This window comes from Pseudopipra pipra, chromosome 2 (assembly GCF_036250125.1).
Source record: "Pseudopipra pipra isolate bDixPip1 chromosome 2, bDixPip1.hap1, whole genome shotgun sequence".
In the NCBI taxonomy this organism is placed as follows: Eukaryota; Metazoa; Chordata; class Aves; order Passeriformes; family Pipridae; genus Pseudopipra; species Pseudopipra pipra.
In genome coordinates this window covers 35223783-35250797 of record NC_087550.1, presented here as the reverse complement: position 1 = coordinate 35250797, position 27015 = coordinate 35223783, and the positions used below count along the sequence as shown (strand labels likewise).

The window sequence follows — 27015 nt, the reverse complement described above, 5'->3', positions numbered from 1 at the left end:
GTGTCCCAGCTCAGAACAGAAGTCCTGCAGAACCACAGAGAAACTGTGAGGCAGGTGAGAGGGGCAGAAGTAGGAAGGAAAAGGAAAGCATGACCAAGGGCTCTGTATCATTTGCTGCAGCTCAGAAAGTCCCTGAGTGAGCTGACACCTTTCTTCCAGATATGCCACGAGGTGCCAGCAGGGACATAGGAGCCTTTTCTCATGGCCTGGTGTTCATGCTCTAACAAAACTTACATTCAAAAGACTTCTGGATCATTTTGGTGAGTTTATTACAGAAAAACAGTCTATAGCTCCTCTGAAGCTCTATGCTCCCTCTCTGGCTCGTAGGAATTTCCATTCAGCATGTACCAGAGCATCTTACTGTCATCTTTCTTCCTTATGATAAGTGAGGTAATCAAAAAGATAAGTCTTGATTTTTCACAGGTAAGAAGAGGTGAATTACAGCCAACAGTGCTCAATGAGTGTGAAGGAAACTTTCAAGAAGAAATTTTTGGCAAAGGGAGATGTGTAAACATGGAGAAAACAGTGGAAGAGAGGGAGTGGAGCTGTCCTCAGACCTCAAGAGGTGCAAACCTGTAGAAAGCAGTGAAAATAGATAAGTGACTTTTGAGAGTCTTGGATGGGAAGGTGGTGTCTGTGGAGGCAAACAGGATCCTATTGCCCAAACTCCTGGAACAAGAGTCACCCAGATATCACAGTTTTTCTGCACATGAGGATCCTCGAGAAAGTTGAAGAGTTGCAAAAAAAAGAAAAAAAAAGAACAGCTCTGCATTTCCCCTCAATGATCTTGCAATACTGTGAAAAGTACCATGAACAACCATGATTTGGTTTTGTTGAAGGTAGTGGTGGGGAAATTTCTCCACCCACAAACACAGAATCAGATCTTGCTTGGTGGTACAGTGCTTTCCTGAATCCACACCTTTAATCATGGAATCATACAATATGCTGAGTTGGAAGGGACCTACCAGAATGATAATGTCCAACTCCTGGCCCTATGCAGGAAGCCCCAAGATTCACACCGTATGCCTGAAAGCATTGACCAGAAACTTCTTGAACTCAGACTGGCTTAGTACTATGACCACTTCCCTGTGGAACCTGGGACTTCACAGCATGTTCAAACAGCACACTGCATCAGCACCAGATGAGCCTGTATGACAAAAAGCAAACTGAACTGTGTAAGGTAAAGGAGAAGCCACAGAGGGAGAACTTAGTGCTGTGAGCTGACAGGGTAGAATATACTATGGCTTTGAGATTTGTGCTATAAAATCTTGCATGGCTTTGGAAAGGTCAAACATAAAGGGAAAAGGTGTTCAGTAGCTAAATGCTGCAGAAAGCGTTTGAGAGGAAATGAGTAGACAGGAAGGGACAGATGCCCTTATAAAGGTCACAGGGATTGGGGACAGGGGCGGGGAACCTACAAATGGTGAAGGTCGAATCAATTTTCCTGTTCCTGAAACAATACAGAAGAGATTTGGTGAAAGTAGGCATCTTGTGAATGTGGTGGTTTTTGCTTGCATTTGATGTGGTCAGAGGATCAGATCAATACTAAATATGGAATAAGATTTGAAGCACAGGTTTCCTGACTTCAAGATGGTTTCCAGACCAGGTGATGTGATGCTGAACCATGTGCCCAGCAGGATGTATGCAGCATAAAACAAACACTCCTTGAAAAGAAGAAAGGGAGAAAGTATTGAAAGGGGGAATGAAAAGTAACCTTATAAAATACAACTAATAGATACGAAACCCTGTAAATGTGCAGAGTTAGTCATGGTCAACTGGGCACAATTTCAATTTTAATTTTTTTTTCCGTACTGCATCCAGTTAGAGTTTTCTTAATTTATTTGGCTTGTGGCACACTAAGTCAAGTGTCAAAAGGATAGGAGTGATTGTGCTGGGGCCCATCACAGGTCTGCCTGGTGACTAGTGCTTCACTGGATCCCAGAAAATCAGAACAATTCTCAGAGATGAGTAGGAGCCCTAATGACATGCTGTGGAGATCACATCTGACTCAAATCCCTTTGAATTTTAAGAGGAAACAAAGTGTGTTCCAGGCTGACCTTTCAAATCTATAGTACTTTGATGTTGCTAGACCAGCATCTGAACACCTTCCAAATTTAACAGTTTTAGCTGTAAACTACCTTTCCAAAACAGGAAAGTTCCATTCTCCCGTAACTGAGCTAAGAGCCCTCGGCTACTTTTAGAGACAAAAGAGAGAAACAATTTTATTCAGTGATTCATCTGACCTATTTTAAACATCAACTTTAAGGAAACTTGAATTGTGACCTACAAAATGGCTTCTCCTCTCCATTGACTGTGAAGAAGTGTTTATCACATTATAGACATCTGCATTTACTCAGCCCACATTGCATCCAGAGAAACTAAAGCCCAGACTAACTCTCTTTATTTCATTGGAGTTTGATGTTTAAATGTTTTCCAAATCTGTGTGTGGTTACACAGGCAGGGGAAGTAAATCCAGGTCTGAATTCCAGGCATTATCTTCCTTCTGGGTCTGGTATAAAACGGGAATGATTTGGTTATAGCTTCTCTTTCAGTTACAACTAAGTTCTCCAAACAGACCAATATGGTTTGAGTTCTTCTGTTCAACAGAACATAAATATCCCCCAGAAGATCGAATCTCACTGTTTCCTCTGTGTTAGAATTCTTGCTAAGAACTAAATTGTCTCTCATTTAAAACTTAATCCTAACTCTGTCTCAAATTTTCACCACACTAAATCTGTCTAAAATCACGTCTGTCCTGATTATTTTGCTTCAGTTATTTACATTTGAATCTTGTCAGAAATCTCTACAGCTGCTTGAGTTGTCATCGTCTACTGTAAGTTGGATGAAATTGTACAATGGGATGAAAATGGCTTATAGGATTTATTTGTAATTATATCATTCAGTTATTAATTTTGTTCAGTAAATTTCTCTTCTAACTTAATTAAAACATAATACTTCCCAGGGAAAAATGTCATCTTGCCTTTCTCTTCCCCTCATGTATGTCTCTTTTCCTTCATGCCAATTTTCTCTCCCTGAAGAAGAGTAGAGCAACTCTTCTTCACTGGGGAAGTAGAAAGCGGTTTTCTGTCCACTTCTAAATGGAACTGAACCACAATTGCCATAACGAACAAAGAGATGTCCAGTCCATCTTTCACATCCTTTTTGCTGCCGTAACATTCCTTCTTCTCCAGTCCTCCGACTACACACACAGCTCTTCCTGGCATTGCCTTCAAAACATTTTAAGCAGCTCAAGAACTCTTGAACTCTTGTCTTAGATCCTCTGCTCCCTAATTCCTGTCAGCTCTCAACTACAAGTCTCAGACTGCCTATTTTTGAGGTTCCCTGCTACTTTCCTTTAGAAGATACTATTAAAAGTCCTAAGATCTTGGCAAACTCAAGCTGTAAGATGGTGATCTTCCTGATGTTCAGCCTTCTGTTCACATATTTCTGAAACTTCATTCATTCCTGGGTTGAAACAAGGAGATGAAAGAGATTGTTGCGCATGTTTAAAAAAAAAAAAAAAAAAAAAAAAAAAAAAAAGGAGGTATAAAAAGACTGTTCCAGTGCTGCTGGATTAGGGAGAGAAACATATTTTAGCAGACCACATGTTTTCAGCCTTATATCTCTCTTACAGTTTTCTAAAAGTCTGCCCAAATCTGACCAAGCTCTACGCTCTCAGCAAAAAACCCCAAACCTATGTTTACATTACAGAAGCTTCTCCTGCGCAAATAACTACTGTCTTTGAAGAATGTCCTTACTGCACATGCTCAAACTTTTCATTTTCATGCCATGTGCTCAAACAATTTACACCCATGAGAGTGTGCTGCTAACCAGGGCCTGGTGTTAACCTGACTGCAAAGGCATCAAATCCACCACACCTCTGTGACTGCTCCAGTTGAAGACAGCAGGGAGAAACATTGACTTTCCCAATGATGAAGAGCAGTGGCTCATGTTGGAACCAAGGGTTAGGATCCGCTCTGCTCTGGGTGACTGGGGCTCCTAAGAGCACTGAGAAAGCATCATTTTAATTCAACATGGGAATGCTTAAGATAGGAGTAGGTGGAAATTTGGGATTAGAAAGAAGAAATGACAGATAAGTTGAGAAGGATCTAAATTTCCATGTGAGACTCTGACTTGGAGAATCTGATTCAGGACAGGTAGTCAAGGATGTAGATAGGTAGTCAATACAGAGGTGACATAGAGACTGAAGAAGGGAATGAGTGGCCAGGATATTCTCCTTTCCTATCTTTGTAGGGAGATAAGGAGCCAGCTCAGACCAGAGGTGATAGGAACCAGCCCAGGTGAAGGGATGAGCTTAAAAAGAGGAGAAAAAGTCAGTAAATGGGTAACTGGCTGTGATAGAAGATGGGACCTGGACTGAGAAGACTAGTGAGTGAGCCTTACAGAGAGCTTTTGTGTTCACTGTCCTGCCCAAGAAATTTGCAGCATTAACTTCAGTTAATGTTTCACATGTGCAGGGGAGGAGTGCATCCCACTGAAACAGTGCAGGGGTGGAGAAGTGTTCTGGTATGGCACAAACCTGTGAACCTGTGAACCATGACCTCATGATTTTAATCTCGAATGCTTTCTTTTTTTCTGTCTGGATGGACTTTTTATTGATTTATAGAACAGCTCCGCCCTATGGTAGACAGGTGGTCTCCAGGCAGAGGCCAACTCTTACCTGTCTCCTTGTCTAGCACTGTTTATAGACACCTCTTGACTTTTACCTTACTCTGAGAAGCTCTTGGTGTTTGGACAGTCATCAATCAAGAGAAAGGGCTGAGTGTCACCAATCACTTTGTGGATAGAAGGTGATGCTCTAGAAGTTGGATACCACAAGACATAAATCCCATGCATTTTAAAAGATCAGGGTCTTGTTTTCAACTTGCTGGTGTTCACACCACACAGCAGCTGGTGGATAATTCCACTTTTTACATGAAAACAGTCCTTGGGCCTGACACTGTGTGTGACACAAAACTATGATTTTGTTTGTGAAAAGGTTTCTCTCTCATCATTTGCCTCTTCTTGAGAATGGATGGTATCCAAACATATTCTTATCTTCCTTCCCTTCCTTGGCTGGGCTTGCTCATGCCCATTGGTATTTGAAGAGTTGTTCAACACTCCAAAGGAAACAGAGCCAGCTTTGTTTCCAAGCTCCTATTACTCACCTTCTTTATCTCTTAGCTAAAAGCTTTAATGGATCTGTTTTGCTGAAGCATTTGAAGTTGGAGGCTATGAAGAACTTCAAAGGTATTTAATAGCAGCTTTGTCGCTGATGTTGTAGAAAGACCACATAGCTTGATTAAAAGTAAACTCTGCTCACAATACTGCATGGAACTCTGTTGATCTATTTTTACTGCCTCACAAATAAAGCCGAGGAGAGGGGAAATCCCACTGACTAACAGGATGTTCGGGAAGGAGAAGCATATCTCCCTTCTGTATTTTCCAGGTACTCATTAACTCTCTGATAACCAGTTTAGACAACACAAAGTGGAACGTCTCCAGCACCAGATGGTAGTGATGAGGAAGAATGAGGAGTGCAGCAGACAAGATAAAACTTGGCATGCAAATACGCAGAGGAATTTCTGTTCATTAGGGCAGAGATGGGAATCTGAGAATCCTAAGTTTTACCATTCCTTTGTTGTCAGGAAATATTTGAGAAGTATAAAAACAAAGAGAACTCCTGTCCCTGGCCACATAGTTGGCCCATCCTCAAAATACCAAACCATCTAGTGATGCAGTTTGTGCTCAAGGGATGGAGTGTCTGTGCTGTAAAACCATGCTCCACGTGTGCTGCTGACTAGCATAGGTACCAGATGGATCCCTGTAAAGCAGTCTAAGTTTGGAATCTCTGAACTCTTTCTGATTTCAGGAATGTGAGGATCCTCTTGGGCCATGCAGCTTTAAGTCAAGGTTCACATACATTGATAAAACATCTTAATTAAACACTTCCATGTGCTTTCCCCAGTGTGTCCCAGAGAATTACAACATAGCTTCATTCTCTGCTACACAAAACATTCTTGTAATATTTTTTTAATAAACAAAAGGCAAACTTGGGCTGTAGTAGTGTGAAAGGCTGATTAAGAAATAATCAGTTACCTTCAATAGCCTTCTGGATGAGTGAAAGTAAGACATCGTAATGAGGAAAGCATTTTCCCAAACAAATGGGAAAAGCATTTTCCCTCTTTGAGTGAAGTAGAAGAATTTTATTGACAAGGATCCTATGTAGGCTTTCAAACCCTCACTGTGTAGATAGACAGATATTTTTGGAATGCATCTCCTGATGAGATATTAGGGCTGTTATTAATTCTGCCTGTCATTTTTACTGAAAGCCAAACAAACTGCACATAGTATATGAAAAGCAAATGTAAACCTTCAGTGGCAAGTAGCACAGGAACCCCCAAGATCAAAGCAAGCCATGCTTTCTCTTTGACATGCCTTGTAATATACCATGTTCTGCCCTGGTAAGAACATTTAGCAGGCACATAAGCACTAAGCAGCAAAAATATGCAGAGAACTCAGCATTTGCAGACTTTGATTTCCCCGTTTATTAAAGAATGTAGTAGCAATGGCCCTTGGTCTCCTGTGAAGTGTTGTGAGACCCAAAGCCACCATATGTATTAAATTCACTGATCATGTGAAATAGTTCATTAAATCCTGTAGCCTGTTTTCATTTCACCTTCAAATTACAGATCTTTCACAAAAGCAAGTGTGTGTTACTGGGTATATGGTTTCCTGTGGCTTGTACCTCAGTAACAGGACTTCTGGAAAAAAATAAAGCACTTGAAAGCAAATGATTAAGTGAAGGTGCAAGTGTTTGGTACCAATGTAACAAGAAGTTTCCCTGCACGTAAGTCCCAACGCTGCAATTCTTACTGTATCATTAGAAAAAACATCATTACAGAAATTTGGGAGCAGCTAACAACAGAGATGAGCAAAACAAAACCCAAACCAAAATAACCCAAAAATTTGCCATGGAAGTACCTTAGTCAAACCTAAGAGCGATCAAACAGGATTTTCTCAAGTCAGATGGGTACATGACTCTGGCTGTTGCATTGTGATGGTGTTGGAAAACACAAATCCCAGCTGGGTGCTGAGAAGCCAAGACTATCCAGGTTGCTCCTTCTGCCCCTTGGCAGAGGAAACAGGAGTCCTGGCAGCCCCTGGCTATTCCAGGTCACACCTGTGTGCTGGAGACCCCTCCAAGGCTGTGGCAGAGGCAAGGTGGTGATACAGGGAACTGTGACCCTCTCATCAGCAACAGCTTCGAAAGAGTAGGGGATTTTGTGACCTAGTGCTGACAATAATCCTAAATTTGATTTCTGATTCAACTCTTCCACTCAGATAAACAAAATATTTCACACCCTAAACAGAGGATTTCTAGGAAAGCCTTCCATAAACTGACTTCACAGGTTGTTTTTGTAATCTTTCCAGATTGCAAGAGTCCAAACTGGGAAGAAAAAGAGGGCAACACTATTCTTTTTATGGGGTAAAAGAAAAGAATCTTCCATTTCCAGATGTCTCACAGCCCCTTCAAGTGTAGAGGAAGATATTATGACAGCAGATTTTATGTTTCTTGGCTTCAGAATCACATGAAAATTGTGTTTTATCTAACATCAAAAGAACAAGCTGTTTTATCATCATGATGATGCTACAGATCTTGCGTCTGCTCAGATTAGTAACAATGCAAATAAGGCAGCTATAGAACAAAAACCATCCCTTTTATGTCCTTAGGCTTTATCTGTGGTTTTTCAGCTTCTAAATGATCAGCTTTATGAAGAAAGAGAAGCAACACAGTATTTATGCTCTGGATTAGAGTTTAAGAAAAATGAATGTATACAATCTTTTCCTAGGTTTGAAACCTAGATAATTTTGAAATTTTGTCTGATATGACCCTCAGTTATTTTGATAGCATTACACTAAAAGCTATGCCCCAAAATTGTAATCTTAATTGCTGTGGGTTTTTTTCTTGTGAACATTAAAATAAAGATTAGAGTGAGCATGATGAAATAGGCCATCTATTTTGCACATAATTTACTGCAGATTCTTAGCATTGCTCAAGCAAAAATTTAATTTATACTAATTGGTTTTGGTGGACCTCATCTTACTGGATTTCAGCAAAGCAATTAAAATGGTGCCGTATAGGGAATTATTAACAAAAATTTCTGGCTGAAGCAGAGACAAAAGGTGTTGAAAGGGGAAGCGTCAGGGAAGAGAGAGGTTACAAGCACGGCTTCTCAAGCATCACTCTTAGCCTGTCTGAACTAAATACCTTCACCAGCAACACTTGCCCAAGAAGAAGGAGCACATTAATGAAATTTGCTGATGACATAAAGCTAGGAAGAGCAGCATAATGTCTCACAGGAAGAACTCAGGGAGCTGATTACTGAGAAATACCCTAAAGATATTTCATTATACAGAGCTTAAGATCATGGACTTAAAAGGGGATTGTGTTTCCTGAATGAGGTCTGGTGGAAACAAGGAGACAGAAAGTCTGTTTTTATTGTGAGACCTGGGAAATGGGAATTTCTAAAGTGGATGTCTCCACACTACCCACAAGCCTCAGTCCAGCCCAGGCAGTCAAGGTTTTTAGCACTAGCAAGAACAGCAATGGCCACAGCTACCTAGAAAAAACATGAGTATTTCTAGGTACCTGTTTTAATCAGTTATTTAAGTGGTACCAGGGACTGAACACCTCTCAGCTTCTTTCAAGTTTTTCTCTCAGTTTCCATCAGTCTTCCAATTAAATAATTACTTCCTGCAGGAGACAGGTGACAGATATCGAGTGGTTCATCCATAAAGGTGAGAGTGTAGCAATCCCTCTCCTGCTCGGCTGTTGCCAGAGATATCTCTGGGCATGCAGAGGGGGCCTGCTGAGCAAAGCTGTCCTCCTTCCACCTGTACAGCTCAATAAATCGAGCTCTTTACCTCAGGGAAATGACTTTCCAGAGTTTTTTGCACATCTGATGTGTTCCCAGCATGAAGGGTTGCTTTTCTGCCACCCACACACTCTGGAAAAGTCTTTCCTGCCCTTTCATTGCCCACAATGATCCCTCAGAAGAGCTGGCTGGAGAGAAGTGCTCCCACACGAATGGTGACATTTAAGCCATGTGGCAAATCCCTTTGCGCACCAATCCTGCTCCCACCCAACACAATAGCAGCCTTGGTGGGTGCAGGATGAAGCCCAGTGTGACATTTTCTTCCACCCCACGCTTCTTTGGTGAGTGAAGCTTTTGTGAGACAGTGGAGGCCAGAAAACCCCTGTGGCTCCACCTGTTTCTGTAAGCTCCAGTCCCACGGTGGTCTGGCCCTTTGCTGCAGTGGTGAGAACCTCCTCACATCCTCCTTGGCCCACCAACAGTGAAACAAGTCCCCGTGTCCTCCATTCACAGCAAACAAACCTGCAATTAATTCAGGAAAAACAAGACTTTTGGACAAGAGAATTTTGGTAAATGCTGTTGATAAGATATAAGGTAATCTTCCAAGCAGGGACATCATCCTCATTTCCATGGAGACCAGAACACAGGAGGAAATATTAACTGAAGCAGGGTGTGATTGGAAATTCATTAGAAAAATAGACTTTTCTATGAATGGCAATTAATAGAAACCAAACCTTTGTTGAAACATTCTGATTTCAAAAGTGTTTTTATCAGAAAGGATTCTTTGACCCAGGTGGAAATTTTTGGTCAAGATCAAAGCAAGTGTGACCTCCCTGTCCCAGAATGATCAGAACAGTCAAGCTGTTGGGTAGGCTCCCTCTTTGCAGCAGGAAAGCACAAACTTACCAGTTGAACAGGTTTTCCTGAGTGCACCTTATCCCCTCATTTTTAAGGATTTCCATTCTTTTTCATCACAGGAAACTTTATTTTCCAAGGATGGGCAGGAACAGAAAAAGTATAGAGAAACTGGGAAAACAGCTAAAAGGAACCATTTTCTAACTATCTCAGGTTCAAACTCATCTAAAACACCCTACTTAAACCTACTCCTTTCTGTACGATGACAAATATAGCATCATAGAATCATAGAATAGTTCGGGTTGGAAAGAACTTAAAATCATCTAGTTCCAAACCTCCCACCGTGGGCAGGAACACTTTCCACTAGATCAGCTTGCCCAGAGCCCCATCCAACCTGGCCTTGAACACTTCCAAGGATGGGGCATCCACAATTTCTCTGGGCAACCTGTTCCAGGGCCTCATCACCCTCACAGTAAAGAATATTTCCCTAATATCTAATCTAAACCAAATCTCTTTTAGTTTGAAGGCATTCCCCCTTGTCCTATCCCTAAATGTTCTTGTAGTCTCTCTCCATCTTTCTTGTAGGCTCCCTTCAGGTACTAGAAGGCCACAATAAGGCCACCTGAAACCCTTCTCTTTTCCAGGATGAACAATCCCAATTCTCCTTGCCCTTCCTCAACTTCAGCTCAGAAGCCAGACTTCATGTTAGATGAGCCTTGACCAAACTTTTGCAAATGTGAATATTTTTCTGCTCTTCTGACCTGTCCATAGCAGTAAACACATCTGGTTTCAAAGGTAAAGGGATGCAAAAAATAATCTAAATCATCACTAGATTAACTTTTTCATGCACGAAACCTCTGGAAAATCACCAAATCTATGACAATGTGACATAAAACAGTTAGAGGAAGTTGTTTAGGATAAGCAGAAAAAAATTATTATACTTTTCTGCTTATTACTCCTACTTATTACTGCTGTCACTCCTGTATGAACTAACAACCTCCAGACTCCCAAAGTCTTGAACACACTCTTTTATTGGATTTGGCCCTCACCAAATCAGCACAAATTTCAAAAACTGAAATGACTGCAAATAAACAAACATCAGTTAACATGTATCAGATATTTTCATTACATATGCCATTTAAATGGAGTATTTTATTTTATGATTATTTGCTTGGTGAACTAATAGAAGTGTTTAACTTCTTGTTAAACTGCTGATACATACATATCTTTTAAATGGAATTTATTGTAAAAAAAAAAACATTGTCCATAAAGTTTGCAGATGAACATACACCATCTGCCCTTGAGCCATGAGCACTTAATTACTGTTAGAGATCTTCAGATAAAAAAAAGCAGTATGAGCCTGCTTCATGGCTCAACCTATGCCCACTTAGTTAAAAAATCAATCCACATCAAAAGCATCACCGATAATTTTATCCTGGGAATAATCAGTGTTAATAATAGTGTCTGGAGCATGTTAAGATGTTTCTCTTCCCTTGTATAATCATTTACCTATAAAAGCGCACACCACCTTTGCCAGCAGGCACAAAGCATGTGGAGCCTAATAGTCACCATGTGAGACAGGGAGAATCATCTTCTGGGAGGAAAAGATCAGGTTCCTAATGCTTATTTCACTGTCACTCTTCTCTTGTGTACTTATTAGACAAGCCACAGTCTAAACTTCTCATCTGTGTTGCACACTGGCTTTGGAGTTGGCACTGACATACTCATTTGGAGAGACTTAATTTACCTCACCCCTTAAGTTTTTCTTCTGTACCTAGTAGAACAAGGAGTGGAAATTAACATTATTATTTATAAAAACCCTAAACACATGCACATCCACACAGGTCCATATATACACAGCAACCAATCGAGTAGGAATCCTGCTCCTCTGATACAAATCACATTGCTCTTCTCTGCTGCTCTTCTCTGTCCATGCTTCCTTTTTACTCCTGGAAAGCAGAGAAGTTTTTACCCAACACACTTTATCCACTCATTGAAAGCTTCTCTTCTCAAGGCCTGTACATATTGCATTGGCATGCTACCAAAGCCCGCTAACAAATGGCAGATTAAGTGGAAACACGGAAAAGAATTTCAAGCATGTATTATACTTGCTTGGGGTTCAGCGTGCAACTTTAAGACGAGGGCTGCCGTCTAAACAGGCAGGCCTGGGAATTCAGTTGCAAAACAATTACAGATGCAAGGCAAATATGTTTCCTCTGAGAAAGAAACTTGATGATATTCTGCACTCTTCAGTAGGTTAAGTTCAGTGTGTGCTAGGGAAGAGCTCGGCAGGGTCTGTGTTTTCTCGAGACCTCAGCTTCCACTTCTAGCACTGTTCTCCAATTAAGTAAAATTTTTCGTATGGCATCCTCTTACAGATGCAGGAGCAGATTTTAATCCTTTCCATTCACAGCCAAAACAGCCCCTTGATATTCATCTACTGTCTAGCCTTCAGATACAAGAATAATGAGGTATTTCACTCCGTTCTGCAGGTCATTGGCAGTCACCAGTTGGACAATGAAATTTCAAGTGTCATGCCTGTAGACAATTTAGCTACTTGTGTTTCCTTGATGAGCATTATTTTGACTGCATGGGTATCTTTCTCACAGTTTGAAATTCTGGTTTTAAAGGAGCCCTCTTTGCAGCATGAAAGCAAATATCCTCAGGATGCGATTTCCAAATCTGCCTAGCAAGCCCCAGCCTCACTTGGAATGAATACACTGGCAAAATTACCACCAACTCCAGTAGGCAGATGTGAAATTACACTGAACTTCAGCACCACAATTCGGACTATAATATCTGAGATTTCCTTTTCTTTCCAAAACAATCCGGAATGTTTGCACAGGGCATACATTGGAAAGGGACTCTCCCACTCCTGATTACACTAAACTTGCTGCATACTTTAAAAAAAACCCACACAAAACCCCCAAAAACTACCTTAGTCACATTACTCTACAGGAAACGGCCTTAATTTGTACCATGGGAGGTTTAGATCGGATATGAAGAAAAATTTCTCCACCAAAAGGGTCGTCAAGCACTGGAACAGAGTGCCCAGGGAAGCAGTGGAGTCGCCATCCCTGGAGGTTTTTAAAAGACATGTAGATGTGGCACTTAGGAACACCTCGTCATGGTCAACCAGGCATTGTTTAGCGTTGGCCTTGATGATCTTTAAGATCTTTTCCAACGTAAATGGTTCCGTGATTCCATGAAAAATTCTCAGCCTACAGTCTAACAGAGCAGGATCAGTGGGTGCAAAATATGTCCAGTAAGTCAGGACTGACGCTCTCAAGCCCAAATGGTGTAGTGTGCACACCCAGATGTCAGGAAAGTTGTATGGGTAGCAATTTCAAAAAGAAAAAATTTCTGCATCCTGCTTTTCTCTAAAAACTGTGGGTCTCACTGTTAGCCTCAGAGGAACTTTTTTAATACTGCATCAACTAAAAGAAAAAGAAGATGGACCGACCTCACTTATGACCTTATGCTGACTGGGTCAAATTCCTCCAGAGTTTATTTACCCTAAAGTTCATAAAAACAATGTGGCTTTTTAGTCTAATATGTTATTTTCAGCTCTAACTAATCAGAGCTCACGACTGGCTCTGGAACTGCAACTGCTAAGATTGATTATTACCATCCAAAGGCACAAAGTAATTAAGCCTACCAAAAAACAAAACAAAAAAACCCCACCAAAACAAAAACCTCTACAGGTGGGAGCAAAAGAAAATTGAAGGAAAATAAACAGCATTGAGGATTTTAATAAATCTGTATCTGTCTTTATAGGTAAGTCACTGAAATGATATTGAAAGTGCAACCCAGTGTAGTACAAATACAAGAATGTCTGCATTGAAATTCCATAACTTTTCTTTATTCACTGTGATACATTCAAACAAAAGTGCTCCAGATAACAGCCATAGAATAAAGGAAATTAAAATAAAAAGGCAGAAAAAGACCATCAGATACATATGGTGATTATTCATATTTCAAAGCATTAGTAACTGCTTGTATCTGAGTGCACCAAAAGCCCATGAGGGTCCACATTTTTTATGCTGCTTCTATAAAAATAATAATCATAGGCAGCTCTAGCAAAAATGTTTTTCAAAACTAGAGCCAAAGCCACCACAAAGATAAAGCACCATCAGGCATATGTTTACAAATGCCATAGTAATTAGTAGAGTGTAAAAAAGGCTTTGCTGAATTAAGATCTTCCTTATATTTGTATAGCATAGGGAAGCTCTGCTTAGATTCTTTCCTTCTCAGCTTTGCCATTTCATAACAAGGACTTGCATTTGCCCCACACTAAGCACCATGGGCAACTTGGTAAGCTTCAGGAGACAAGTGAGAGATGGGTGGAAGCGAAACTGGAACTGGAGCCAGTGTCTATCCTCCTATTTAAAAAAATAATATTGGCAGGGCAGCATGTACTTAACTGGGCTACTGCAATACAGTGGCACAATCCACCAGAGAAACACTGTTTGTAAAGACCACATTGACTTCCCAATGCTGTTTGCTGAGCTGCAGTATTTGGCTGCACTGATTTTACCTGTAAAAGACAGTTCTTGTTTTAAATTCTAATTCTGCTACAGTAAAAATGTAAGTCATTGCTATCTATAAGAGACAGCAGAGGATCACTTCACAGCAAACTACGGCTGCATCCTACAGTGTGGCTCTGTTCCAGCTGCAGATTTACTGAACTGTGCATTTGCCAAGAATTATTTGTAACTCAACAGTTTCATGGGGAGGAAGATTCCTACCCCAAACAACACAAGAAACGTAAATCAAGATGCCGTACAAATTACATGTCAAAGGGATATGGTTGAGAGACACTCAAAAATCTATGGTCCCTCTACCTGATGTATTTTAGGTAAAACAGCAAGGATCTTCACCAAATAGGGGGAAAACTCTCTCCTTTTGTCCTGCTCTCTCCTTTACGTGCTCTGCAGGCAGCAATTCAGATAGCCAGCAAGACTAAAGACAGGCTTCCTCTCTGAAAATCTGAGTTGCTGACATGAGATTTTCCTTTAAGGATCTAAGTAGGTCATAAACAGAAAAGCCTCTGTCCCCACACACTTCTATAATAATAGTATATTCATAGGGATCCTGCTAGGTGGAAGGCTATGCCCCAGCTCCTGTAGATTTAATCCCATGTGCAATTTGTGTTTCCCAAAGCAGGATGCAATGGCACTGTTCATATGACCAACATCATCTTCACAGTCAAATCCTTGCAACATCAAGGTCTGTTTGCTCAAAAACCATTTTTCTTAACAATGTTACTAATAAAGTCTCAAACCACTCAGGCCAAAAGGAAGTTAGAAGTGTTATGTGGTTATTTACCCTTCACGCTATTTGTGTGGCATTCATCTCCCACGGCGCATGCTTTGCCCTTTTCACACTCCCTTTTCTCATGCAGGAACACAAAGCTTTAATGTTTGGGTTGGAAACACCATTAAATGCCCCTCTTCAGCCCCCAACAGCATAGAAATATTTTCTTTTAAAAGTTCAGATCAAAGCATTTCTACTAATCCTAGGATTTATTAAAACAAACATTGTAGGCATGAGATAGTCAACAGTGTCCCTTTTACAAGATTCTTTGGAGACGGTTCTGTTTTCATACTGTTTACTGATCCGCCTCTAATTAATCTTCAGTTGCTCAGTTGCAAATTCAGCAAGTCCACCTGCTCCTTCCCCACCCAGCAGACGTCTTTTCTCCCCAGTTTCAAGCTGTAATGATAGCACCACACAGTCCCTGTCCTAAGAACAAGGTGGCTGGCTTGAAAAGCTACATATCACCTCCCAATGTTACATGATCACATCACACACATTTGCAGCTCAAGTCTAATCTTTCCTCAGATGAGTAATTAAAACCAGTCATTAAGTGCTTTCAAGGAGTTTCATTGTCTTTATCCTTCCCTGCAGTCAAGGTAGTTGCCTTTGATCCAGTAACAGATCTGTGCGTATTTGAGGGGTGTGATGCGAACAGCTACATTGAAATCCTGTGGGGTGCCATTCATGTCCACCCACTGATGGCCTGAAAATATACCAATAATTTTACGCTCCCACTTGTGATTCTGCCTCTTCCACATCCTCACATACACCCCAGATCCACTTGCACCCGGCTGGGCATCGCACTGCTGGTACAACAGGTCGTATGTTTCATCTTTGACATCACAGAAACGGTAAACCAGGTTTCCTGGACGATCATTGTCATAGCCAGAGAAGTGAATCCTCCCTCCAGGCAAGTGTCTGGCTGGTGGGCTCACACCTATCTTCATAAACTTTCTTTTATGCGGCTTCTTCAGCTCCAGCAGGGCATAGTCATAATCCATGCCAATGTCATTGGCATTGCCTTTGATCCATCCTTTGGGGACATGCGTCCGTTTCACGCGAATCCACTGGAATTTCATTTTCTCAGGCATTGCTGAGTTGGTGATATTGGCCCCTTTGCTGCCATCTTTATGTTTGGGCTTTAGGAACCCCACCCGCAGTTTCTGAGCGCCTTTGACATAACTCTTGCCATCATGGATACAATGAGCAGCAGTAAGAACATGCTTTTCGGCCACCAGAGTCCCCGTGCAACCTGTAGACAGCTTCACCGATGTGGAGAATGGGTAATTCAACAAGAAGTCCTTCCCAAAAATGCTAAACCTGCTGTCATAGCCATAGATCTGCCTCTTAGTTCGAGATTTGCCTTGAGATCCATCAGCGCTGTTGCTCAGAATATATATGCCCACTTCAGTTTCAGTGAGGCTACCATTAGCATACAAGGTTTCGTAGGACAGGTAGTGCTTCACTTCTTCATAAGTTGGCAGCGGAGAACTTTTGTGGCATGCTGGGCCACAGGGAGATACCACTTCCAATCTGGCTTCAGCATCAAATTGTGGTTTGTCCAAGTTCAGGGTAGACTGCGGCAGGATAACAGGAACTCTGTAAGACGGCCAAGTTGGCTTCCAGTGAGAACTGGAGGGCATCACATCTTTAGCAGCACACAAAAGGAGGATTAAAGTGGACAAGCCTGCCATTCTGAATGCCGGTCTGTGGAAAGCAAAAGGAAGTACAGTTATTCACACAAACATATTGCAAGATTAACCTACCTTGCCAAGTAACGGCTTGCTAACCGAGAATAAATATAATAAGGGTCAAGCGATTTGAATGGAGTTAACTTACATTAAGTAGCTCAGATTTCTCAATGTTAAACTAATGCCTTAACCTGTACCTTGAAACAAGTGTTCCAGGTTAACACTGAAAGACAGGGCATTTAACCCTCTGAGCCACCAACTCTCAGCTGACATCGGAGGGAAGTTACAGTATTTGTCTTCACACGGTGTAAAGAAAATTCAGACTCCATGCAAATCCCTGCACTCAGAAACCAGAGCTCCTGCAAAAAGTAACTGAGTCTGCCTTCAGCTAGATTAGCGCATTCACTGAAAGCTCCCCCTTACTCTCTGACTCTGCTGAAAGAGGTCCTAAAATCTCTTCACACCATTTGCTGTATTAGTCAGAGACATCAAGGTAGGGACACGTGGGTGGACGAAGAAGGTGACCTGACAGGGGCTGGATTGCAGAACATGACCACATGGGACACTCGCTTCCCCTTGCAACTCACACTAGAGGAACGTTTCTGCTCCACATAGCATTCACTCTCCCCTAGGCTTACATGAGAAAGGGTGATTCAATTACACAGGGGCAGCTAATGAAGGAAGATTACAATTCCTGAGGGAATTTTCAGTTAACATACTGGCTTATTGCTTTATAAACTCAATTAATTAGAAATGCAAACCAACCCCCTCTGAGCACAGGGAGGCAAATGGGACTGTGAATGTGTTTATGAACCACAGGCAGAGCGACTCAGACTGCAGAGAACAGCGTGCACCAGTACTGTGTCAAGAAAATGTGTAACGTTAGTTTATTTGAAAATTAGCCATACAGCTGAATCGCTGCAGGAGGCATTGTGCCCTGGGCAAGAAGGCAGGCAGGATCTCCCTCACACAAAGATTATTCAAACAAAACTTCACAATTATGTTGAGCTTACACATATTTCAAACCCTGCTGAGGTTACACTGATCACAACTGCAGGATCATTCCTGAAATGCCTCAAATGAGTAAACCAAAGCAAATCATGCAGGAAATAACCACAGCTATCTAAGAATAAAAAAGAAAAATCCTTCTCTCCAATGCTTTTTGTAGGAATGCTCCACTCCCAAGCTGAATCAAAAAAAACCTTTAGAAGCTACAGACTGCTGAAGTCCAAAGGTGTCCAACTCAAATAGTGGGCCTAGAATCTTAGAGTTTTGGTAGCATCCTCTTTGGGAATAGAGGCTACCATTAAAGCACACAATGTCCAAAATATAAATTGACTCATGCAGGATACTAAAATATTTTCATTCCAAGAAATAGATGCAGATGAACAGAGCTGATGTTACCGATACCCACAGAGGCACGTACTGACTCTTCCAGAAGTGATCACACATTCTGTTGGCAACTTTTTCATTAACAAAAAGGACAATTTTAAAGAAACATATTTTTTTCTAGGTTAAGCTTTATAGAATGTGTTGCATTATACCTAACAAGTGAGTCATGCTGGAAAATATAAGCCATTTTAAACATGAACCAGAATTGAGTAATTTTGGATGTCCCAAAATTGGAAAATACTTGGTATTTAAGGAAAACCACCAGCTCCTCTGACTCCTTCCACAGCAAAGATTAATATTAGATGTGGCTGCATTTTGCAAGTTATGAAATGAGAGAGTTTGACATCGGTATAAGAATGGCACACAGAACACCTGCTCTGTTATCAAATACACTTGCATAGCAGTGACTAGGAAAACATAGAAAAAGAAGGTAACAGGGACAAACGATACCACTTCATCCCCACAACAATATACACTGGCATAAGTCAACTGTTAACTGTTCTACTTGTGTCAGTAAGGGGTGTATGCAGCAATGTTTACTGGTTTCACAGTTAGAAGCTGAGAACAAGCTGAACTACAGCTGTGCTGTGCATCAGGTACATGATCCGGTCATTAAGAGCACATATTTCTAAGCAGTTTGCTCTCGCCTGCTTCATATGAAAGTTATTCCCACAATTTACATCTGAAGTTTTCCCGATAGATAGAATCTCTCTAAATTGCACCACTTAAGCCATTTCTTGGGTCTAAACCTCATTCATGCTAATTGAGTCAGTGCTGGCCTTTGGCTGGTTTATTCAGCTGGCAAGGGAAAGTTAGAAGCATCTTGTCAGTTGTTAATTGCACAAGCAGTAAGATTCCCTCGTGCCTGTCAGCATAGCGACCTCATAAAGAGACTGTGTGCCCAAAAGCTTCTCTGCTTCCTCCAGGATTATCATCTGGGCCAAGAAGAGACACCACCTCTCCCTGCAACCTGCCCTCCCTCATCTCCCTACTACCACTACCACAGCAATGCCAGCACTGGAAAGGCAGATTTAGACAGCAGAGGGCAGCCGCCCTATGAAGAGAACACGACAGGAGATGGGACTCGAGTTGGTCCCCCAAAAAGGCTTCAGAAGATGGTATTTGTGTCCGTGCTGCGGTGTGTAAAGCAGTACTTACTCCACTTTATGTCTCTGAGCAAACCTTCCCACACCTCTCCCCTGCTGCTTCTGTGCTATAATCACATTGCAGCTATATGGGATAAAAAAGCCTTTACATCAGTTACAGAACTTTTATTTAAAATGTTATTAAAATCTAACAATAAAATAGAGTTGCGGGTTTACACCTGAATACAGAAGCTAAACAGTCCTCACAAACCAAGGCATTTATCAAAACTTTCAGAATTATATCTCATCTGGAGACATAACTAGTACTAAATCAGCTCTGGACAGCAATAAATAGAATAAATATGTCTTATTTACAACAAAATGCGAATTAGTACAAAGCACCTCTTTCTGTGTAGATTCTTCCTATTTTAAAAACAGTAAAGCAGAAAAATGAAGGAATTGAAAAAGCAGTCTATACGTAAAGAGTGACCTTTCAGTAAGGCTCTTCTTTCCTTTTACTTTCTCTTTTCCTTTTCGTTTAAAACAAAACCAAAAAGCTGCAAAGAAAGCTAGGGTTAAAACTCTCTATGTTCAGCTACTTACTTGTGGGTGACCCTAAAAGGTGTTCTCAAATCAAACAAACTGGTATGAAGTGAGTACTTCGCTGCACGGCTATCACAGAGCAATACTGAATGAGTTACGATGTGCTGCCCTACTGTAGTACTGCTCTTCTGTTTCTATTTAAACTGTGTCATAAACTCAATCCACCCTTTGACTCAGTACAAAGCCCTGCTCTGACATCCAGCCTAGGAACCCCCTAGAAGCGGTTTGTACATAATCACACTCGCTAATGGCATTAAAATTGTTTAGAGAATGGAAACAGTGACAGCTACCCCAGGGCTCCCCATGCCACTAAAATACTTTACAGACACATTTTCCTGCTTGCTCTGGGCACTCATGCCCTGCGATGGATGTTGGTGAAAGAAAACTGCCTTGTTCAGGATGGACATGAATCATTTTCTAATAAGCAAGTAATTTTTCTGCAAGAGTTCACTACTTCAGGGGTGGTTCTTGTAACAGATGGTTAAATAACAATAAATCTTGAATCATCCAGTATGAAAGCCTGTGAACCAAACAGTCTCCATTACATTTTGAAATGAAGAAAGTTTTTCCACTGTGCTAGAAGCCAGAATGATTAACATAGCAAAAAAATGAAGAAAGGAAACCAAGGCAGCGAGACAGAAAAACCTGCCTCAAACCAAATTATACAGGAGAACTAAATCACTGTCAGTGCTGTGCCAAAATACCTCTTCTGCTTTTCTTGGTCACAGAACTTGTTAAAACACAGCAAAAATAATTGAGTCGTGCTTTAACAATTACAGAAGCCTTACTGCCTTCTAACATCTCTATTAACCTGCCTGCAATGCTGAGGGTGGTGTGAGAGTTATACTGCTCTACCTGCTTGACTGAGGGCTGTAGGAACAGATGTCTAGGAAAACGTGAAACAGACTTCGATACTGAAAGGCCAAGGGTGTGTCTATTAACATATACACCGGGCACAGCAGGTGTTTTGACACGTGTGTCAGTGATATGGACACAGTGGAAAGGGAGAACAGTACGTGTTTCTCAGTCCAATTCCTACAGAATAATCTGACTGCCTCCTTTCACCCTCCTTTCTTTCTTCTCTCTCTTTCCCTGCATGTCAAGCAGCTTCGGTTTCATGGTACAAGAGCGAACTGCGTTACAGGCGGACAGTGGCGGTCACCTGGAATAACGGGATAAGCTGCAGGAAAGACCTGCATCCCCAGGACTATCAAACCACCTGAGTGACGGGGCAACCGCGCAAACGGGGTCCTGGCGGGATCTCACCGACCCCCCGGACCCCGCTCGGGTCAGGAGGCGAACAACTGCCCCAAGCTCCAGCAACCGCTTCACTAAAGAGCTCGTGTCATGTATTTCTTTTAAAAAAAACCACCCCAAAACACTAATGTTCTCAGTCATGGCGCGACGAAGCGAAGTAGAGGATCGCAACAGGGCACTCGCTACTCCTGACGCCTCCGAAGCGTGAAACGCAGCAAAGGCGAATTTTTTACCAGCTGTTCCCTCACTCGCCGGGAGAGTTGGTCCCCGGCAGCGGCGCCGGCGGACCCGCGGCGGGGACCGGCGGGGAGAGCCGCGGTCTCCCTTTTGTGGCCGCAGCCGCCGGGGAGGTGGCGCCGGGTGCGCTCCGGTGGATGCGAGCGGGGTTAAACATTAAGCCCCGCGGGGAGAGAGGGCTCGCCCCGGCCGGGACAGCAGCTCCCGCCGCCCGGTCCCCGCACCGCCGGGTGCCCCCGGCCCCGCGCCCGCCGGCAGGTGAGGGGCCGGCCGGGGCACGGCGGGGCGAGAGCAGCGCTCGCCATCCTCCCCGCCGCCCCTTTGTCCCCCGGGGCGACCCGCACCCCGCGGCGCCCTCCCGGCCGTGGGGACCCGCTACCTACCAGCTCCCCGCGGCGGCGGCGTCTCCGGGAGCGGCTCAGGCAGGTGGCGGGGCCGGTGCCGGTCCCATCCCTCCCGCCGCCTCCGCGGGGCCCGGGGCCGCCTCCCCTCCCTCCCGCCGGGCGCCGGCCCTCGGCGGCGCGCTCCGAGCGGGGCGGGGCGGGGCGGAGCGGCGCCTCCCGCAGGTGGATCCTGCCGCGGGGTCCCGCCGTTCCGTGTTCGCCTCGCTCCGTGTTCGCCTCGCTCCGCAGCGCTCCCGGCGGTGCCGCCGCCGCCCCTGCCCGCCCGCGGCCGCGGGGGCCCCGCCGCGCCGCCCCTCCCCGGTTGGGCCGGCCCCGGGCCCGTCCCTCCGCGCAGCTTCCCCCGCGGGCCGCCGCCCCGGGGCACCCTGTGGGGCGTCACCGCCCTGTCTGTTATTATACTGCTGTTTTCGTGTATTCCCCGAAGTAAACCGTATTCTTTTTTTCTTCATCCTTGTTTTCGTTCGCCGTGCCCTGGCACTGCGGGTTGCTCAGGGGCTGCCGTACCCTCACCCCGGTTCAGGGTGGGAGGTTTCGGGGTGCGGCCGTGGTACCTCTGCGGCCCCGACGGCGCCAGGCTCTTTGTCCCCAGTGTCCAGGTCCCCAGGCCCTTTCTCGGAGGGTCCCCAGGAGTGGTGCGAGCCCCCTGGGTCCCTACTGCCATCACAGGACATCAGCTCTGAGAGCTCTGCGGTCAGTCACCCACGTTGCCCTATCCGGCAGATATTTGAGTTTAATTGTCAAACACATTCTTTGCACGGGTTTTAATTACTCATCCTTCTTGAATTCTTATAATGACATCTGGCAAGAAAAGAGGAAACCAGAGCCAAGAAGGCAAAAATCCTGCAATGTTCTAACTCTACAAGAAAAATCCACAAAAAGTTTTGCCAAAATTCCCAGCTGATCACCATTACCCCAGAAAGGAAATATAAATTTCACAGGACTCAATTTATTTGCAGCCTTCTGCTGACCTCTGCACCCTGCTGCTGCCCTTACAAAGGATGAGAAGGGCCTGAAGCATGGCAAAACCTCTGCCTCACCCATCAACCCTCTGTGAGGAGCTGAAATATGACAAGATCTTACATTCTCAGACATTATTTTTCTAATTTGCATTTACTTGGGCCTAGCACCAGCTCCTGTCTGGCTCTGCAAATTTTACCAAATGAGTGGAAAAAGCATGTGCTACCAAAATCATAACTACTCGGACGAGTCTTTCTCAACTGTGAATGACTAGAGAAGAACTGCAGTGTGAGGGAGAGGTCCCTAGAGCACATACGGTAGTTGTGACACAAGAGGCTGCATGCCCATGGAAAGTAAACCCCCCCCCCGGACCACTGCTGCACCCCTGAGTCCCACTCTAACCAAACCCCTCAACATTTTCACCCCCTAAGCAGCATGGGCTAACCCCTCCATACATACAAAACAACAGATGTGTGTGTACAGGGCAAAGTTTCTGAGCAGTGCCTGTGCATCTAGCTGGGAGGTCAGTAGACACAGAGTCCAGAACAGGAAGGGACCTGTGTTTAGTATGGTACTGCTGTCTCTGTATTTCTCATTAGGGGAAAGGACAATCTTTTTGTGTTATGTTTGTACAGCACCTGTATTCCTGTTACACAGATTATAACTCTTCAAGGCCAGGTTGGACTGGGCTTTGTTCAGCCTGGTCCAGTGGAAGGTGTCCTTGCCCATGGCAGGGGGGTTGGAACTGGAAGGTCTTTGAGGTCCCATTCAACCCAAGCCATTCTATGATTATGTGATTCTATGAAGTGTGTCTCTATGTACAACACAAATGGATGAATAGGAACCATAAGGCTTGGTGTCTACAGTACCCCTCCTGAGAATGAAAAATTAAACAAAGTATTGGGCAAAATTTTTTTTCACAACAAAAGGAGTGGAGAAGATTGTTCAGTTTGAAATTTAGTTATGAGACATTTGGTTGCCATAAAAACTTCTGGGTTTTATTATTTTTAGGGCATACATTAAACCATAAGCTCAGAAAAGACAGTTCATCTGGCCTGTCTTCATGTCTGCCTTAAGAGAAAATGAACCACTGCCCAGTTCTATCCGGCAGCTACAGACAAAATCTGCTGTTTTAACTTTCTAATTGAAAAGAGGGAAAAAATACCAAATATAGATTTTTTTTTTTTTCCCCCTGTATGTATAATTATTAAGAAACAAGAGCTCTGGTGAAATTGCGCTGCACAAGATTTTTTTAAAAGAAAGTGAAGTCCAAGATCTGAATGTTACTGTGAGCCATTGTTGAGGCAAAGAGCAGTAAGTGGCAATGTAAGTAAGGGTGAAGAGGTATTAGCTGTACTATATTGTCAAGTGATAACACACAGGCTGACTTTTCAGCACCTTGTGAGTAAGCTGAAAATGAAACAGTCTACAGGTGGGAGCCTTAATGAATGGCACTGTCAGGAGATAATTTCTCATGGTTGAAGAAATCTTTTATTCTGCAGGGAAGTGAAGTAACCTGGCATTATGGGCCTGTGCCAGATTCCGCTGCAGACAATGGAGCGATTTCAGAGGCCACTGCGTCTGGAAGGAAGAATGACAACCCACAGTTGGCTCAAATGAGTCCCCCCATTGCTCACTGCTGATGCAATGCAGCAGAAAAGTCCTTGGAGTTCCCCACTGCAATGACAGTTCTCCAGCTGGCTCCCTCTACTTGCCCTGCGACACAGACCCCTGCTTATCAGTGCTGTTTCTCGAAGTGCTTTTGAACTGCAAGAGAAAGAAGTTAAAGGTGAGAACACTCTATCCCTTTGAAAAAAGTTTTTTTTTGAAGGCAAGGATGATGCAGACCGGCACTTTGGAGAAGCAAGTCCTATCATCATCCCTGCCCCTACTTCAGTTCAGGACTTCAGGGAGGCTCTGCTGCTGTGGTTCCCAAATCTGTGCAAAAAGTGTGAGAGCATGTCCAACCTCAATGCAGTGTTATGATGATAGTTGCAGTTGTGACTCTCCCATGACTAAATGCTGTGCTGACTGGAAGGGGAAGGGCAGACATTTGCCTCAGATGTGCTCCATTATAAGATGATACCACTCAGAAAGAAGGAACTCTCTTTCTCAGGTTCTCCCAGACTGTGATCGCAAGGGTGGTGGGTGTGGCACTTATTCCTAGTTCCCAGAAGCAAGAGGCTTTTACTGTCAAGCTCTTAAAGGAAGCATGCGAGGACTGAGGATCTGAGTTGTTTGGTTTATGAAAAAGATTGCCAAGTGGGAAAACTGACAGCTAAATATATACAATGTCCTTCCTGTGTTGGCAAAAATTTTGTCATCAGCAAGTGTGACACAATGGAGCAGCATGGAGGACTCTAGCCTAGGAGACGATTCCTCTGCACAAATAAAGACAAGTAAAAGCCAGTCATGACCACTCTAGGTTCCTTTTGCAGGTCTTTAGGGGCTTTCTCAGAGGGTGACTTATTACATCCTAAAATGGGATATAAGCTAGGCCAGAGAATCGTTCCTTAAAAGCACTCATTTCCTTCTGCTGTCTTTTAGGAAAGGTTAAATCTAACTTTTTGATGTCTACAGTTACATGAAACAAACCCCTCTCAGTGTATCCATCATCTTCCTAGGTAAATAGGGATACTTGAGCACTTAGTTGCAATTCTCTCAAACAGGAGGTTTTCTACTGCACAGTTCCACCTGCAGACTTAACTGCAAATAAAGGGCTTTGCTTGAGACAACTCAAGCTTTACAGAAAGTTTCTAAAACTATTGGAAAACTAATCTACTACTGTATGGGAAACACAAGAGGTAACACTGAACTGAATATACAATATGTTTAGTAATAGTTTTGTGGTGGTTGTTTCCCCCTTATCTTCCCCCATCCCACTACTATCACCTCCCTCCCCGCTCTGAATTCTCTATTTAAAGGCTTAATGGGATTATCTGTCAGACATGGCATGGCACTCTCTAAATAAATTGAGTATATTGTGTAGAAAGTTTTGATCAAACTATGAGGTGCATAGAAGGAAGAAAAAGATTAATATTTTGAATTCATCTTGGTTCAAAATTTGCAGCTATATATATATCATATATATGCTCTAAACTATACAGATCTTGGGAATTCCTACTATTCATATTACTGAAAACATTTCTAACAAGTGATATTTAAACTAACAGTGCCTCTTTAATTTCATAATAGTGAAAACTTGTTGAAATAAAACAGGCATCTGGACTTGCTCCAGCAAGACTGAGATTCTTGTAAGACACTGCATCTTCACCATTTGGATAAACAGCATATCAAAACAGTGAAGTAATTCCAAAATAACACCTTAAAAATAAAACATCCACTGCAACTGCATTCCCTGAGAACTTCGGGAGTTTCCTGAAAAAGGGAATCTTCAGTGTTACACAAAATTGGATTGAATTAATCAGTACTGTTTTTGTTTCCATGTCAGACTGTGTCTATCTGCTGGGTGTAGATCCTGCTATAAGTTTCATGGTTCTGTCTGGCGGTTTTGAATCCATCATGTACTCATCTAGGAATAGTGAGCTTTGTAAGTGCTGTATGTGACCATGAAGTTCCTGCATACTTATGAGGTCATTGAGGATATTAGTAGATGTCTTTTCAGCTCCCATCAGAGATCGTACCTCATGCCCAGCTTGTTTATAGAGAATCCTGTATTCAAGGCACACAGCAAAAGAGAAGGTTGTCCCCACAGTGAGAGGCCCCCTGCAGAGCAGATGAGTTGGACACAGCGCTTGGTCAAACCGTTCAACATCTGCCTGTCAGCCTCTGCAGTGATTTTGCTTGGCTAATGCTGGGGAGGGCCTTTCCTAGTCCCCTTGTACAGCCAGAATTGGTGGCATTTCTAATGAGATGCTTGAGCTCAGACTGAGTTTGATGCCTGGTCATCTTGCACCAGCATAAAGGCACCCTGAAGTTAATAGTGTGACTTGTGAGTGAGAGACCACATAAAACTTCAGACTATGTTCTAGCTATGGTCCATCTGCTCAGACAGAGCCTGTGCAGTTAAAACCTCCCTGAGGGAGAGGAATGGTTGAAGGTGGTGTTCTTGGCAAGATCATCTTGCAATGGATGTAGACCCTGTGGGGACTTCAAAAACAGGTCTATCTCCCCATCTTAAGGAGGCAAAGAAAAAGGAAAACCAGTCAGGGATTGGGACTACTTTATTGAGCGGTTCTATCTTAATTTCTTGGTCAAGTAAGCCTTTGCTGGTAGAATTTCTCTGAGTCTATATAACCCCCTGTGAATCAGTGCTTGTAAGCGGAATGAACACGGGGGGCCAGGGTGCACAGGATGGCTGTTTAGCCATGACAGC

General features: G+C 43.1%; 2 protein-coding genes across 4 annotated transcripts; one reads left to right on the top strand and one right to left on the bottom strand.

Moving 5' to 3' along the window:
• Positions 1-13574: 13574 nt before the first annotated feature.
• On the bottom strand, positions 13575-21841 carry PRSS23 (serine protease 23). 2 transcript variants are annotated; one of them, XM_064645000.1, is made up of 2 exons: positions 21702-21841; positions 13575-16760 (listed from the first exon to the last, which is right to left on the bottom strand). In XM_064645000.1, the coding sequence occupies exon 2, from the start codon at positions 16745-16747 to the stop codon at positions 15629-15631; it is 1119 nt and encodes a 372-aa protein (XP_064501070.1). In that variant the 5' UTR covers positions 16748-16760; positions 21702-21841; the 3' UTR covers positions 13575-15628. The 2 variants fall into 2 exon arrangements, with proteins under 2 accessions (XP_064501070.1, XP_064501072.1); XM_064645002.1 differs by lacking the exon at positions 21702-21841 and adding an exon at positions 18784-18868.
• Positions 19082-22982, top strand: LOC135409450 (basic proline-rich protein-like). Of its 2 annotated transcripts, none has more exons than XM_064645004.1 (2): positions 19082-19254; positions 20932-22982. In XM_064645004.1, exon 2 carries the CDS (start codon positions 21456-21458, stop codon positions 22485-22487), a length of 1032 nt encoding a protein of 343 aa, XP_064501074.1. In that variant the 5' UTR covers positions 19082-19254; positions 20932-21455; the 3' UTR covers positions 22488-22982. The 2 variants fall into 2 exon arrangements, with proteins under 2 accessions (XP_064501074.1, XP_064501073.1); XM_064645003.1 differs by having other exon boundaries at positions 19082-19274.
• Positions 22983-27015: the final 4033 nt, after the last annotated feature.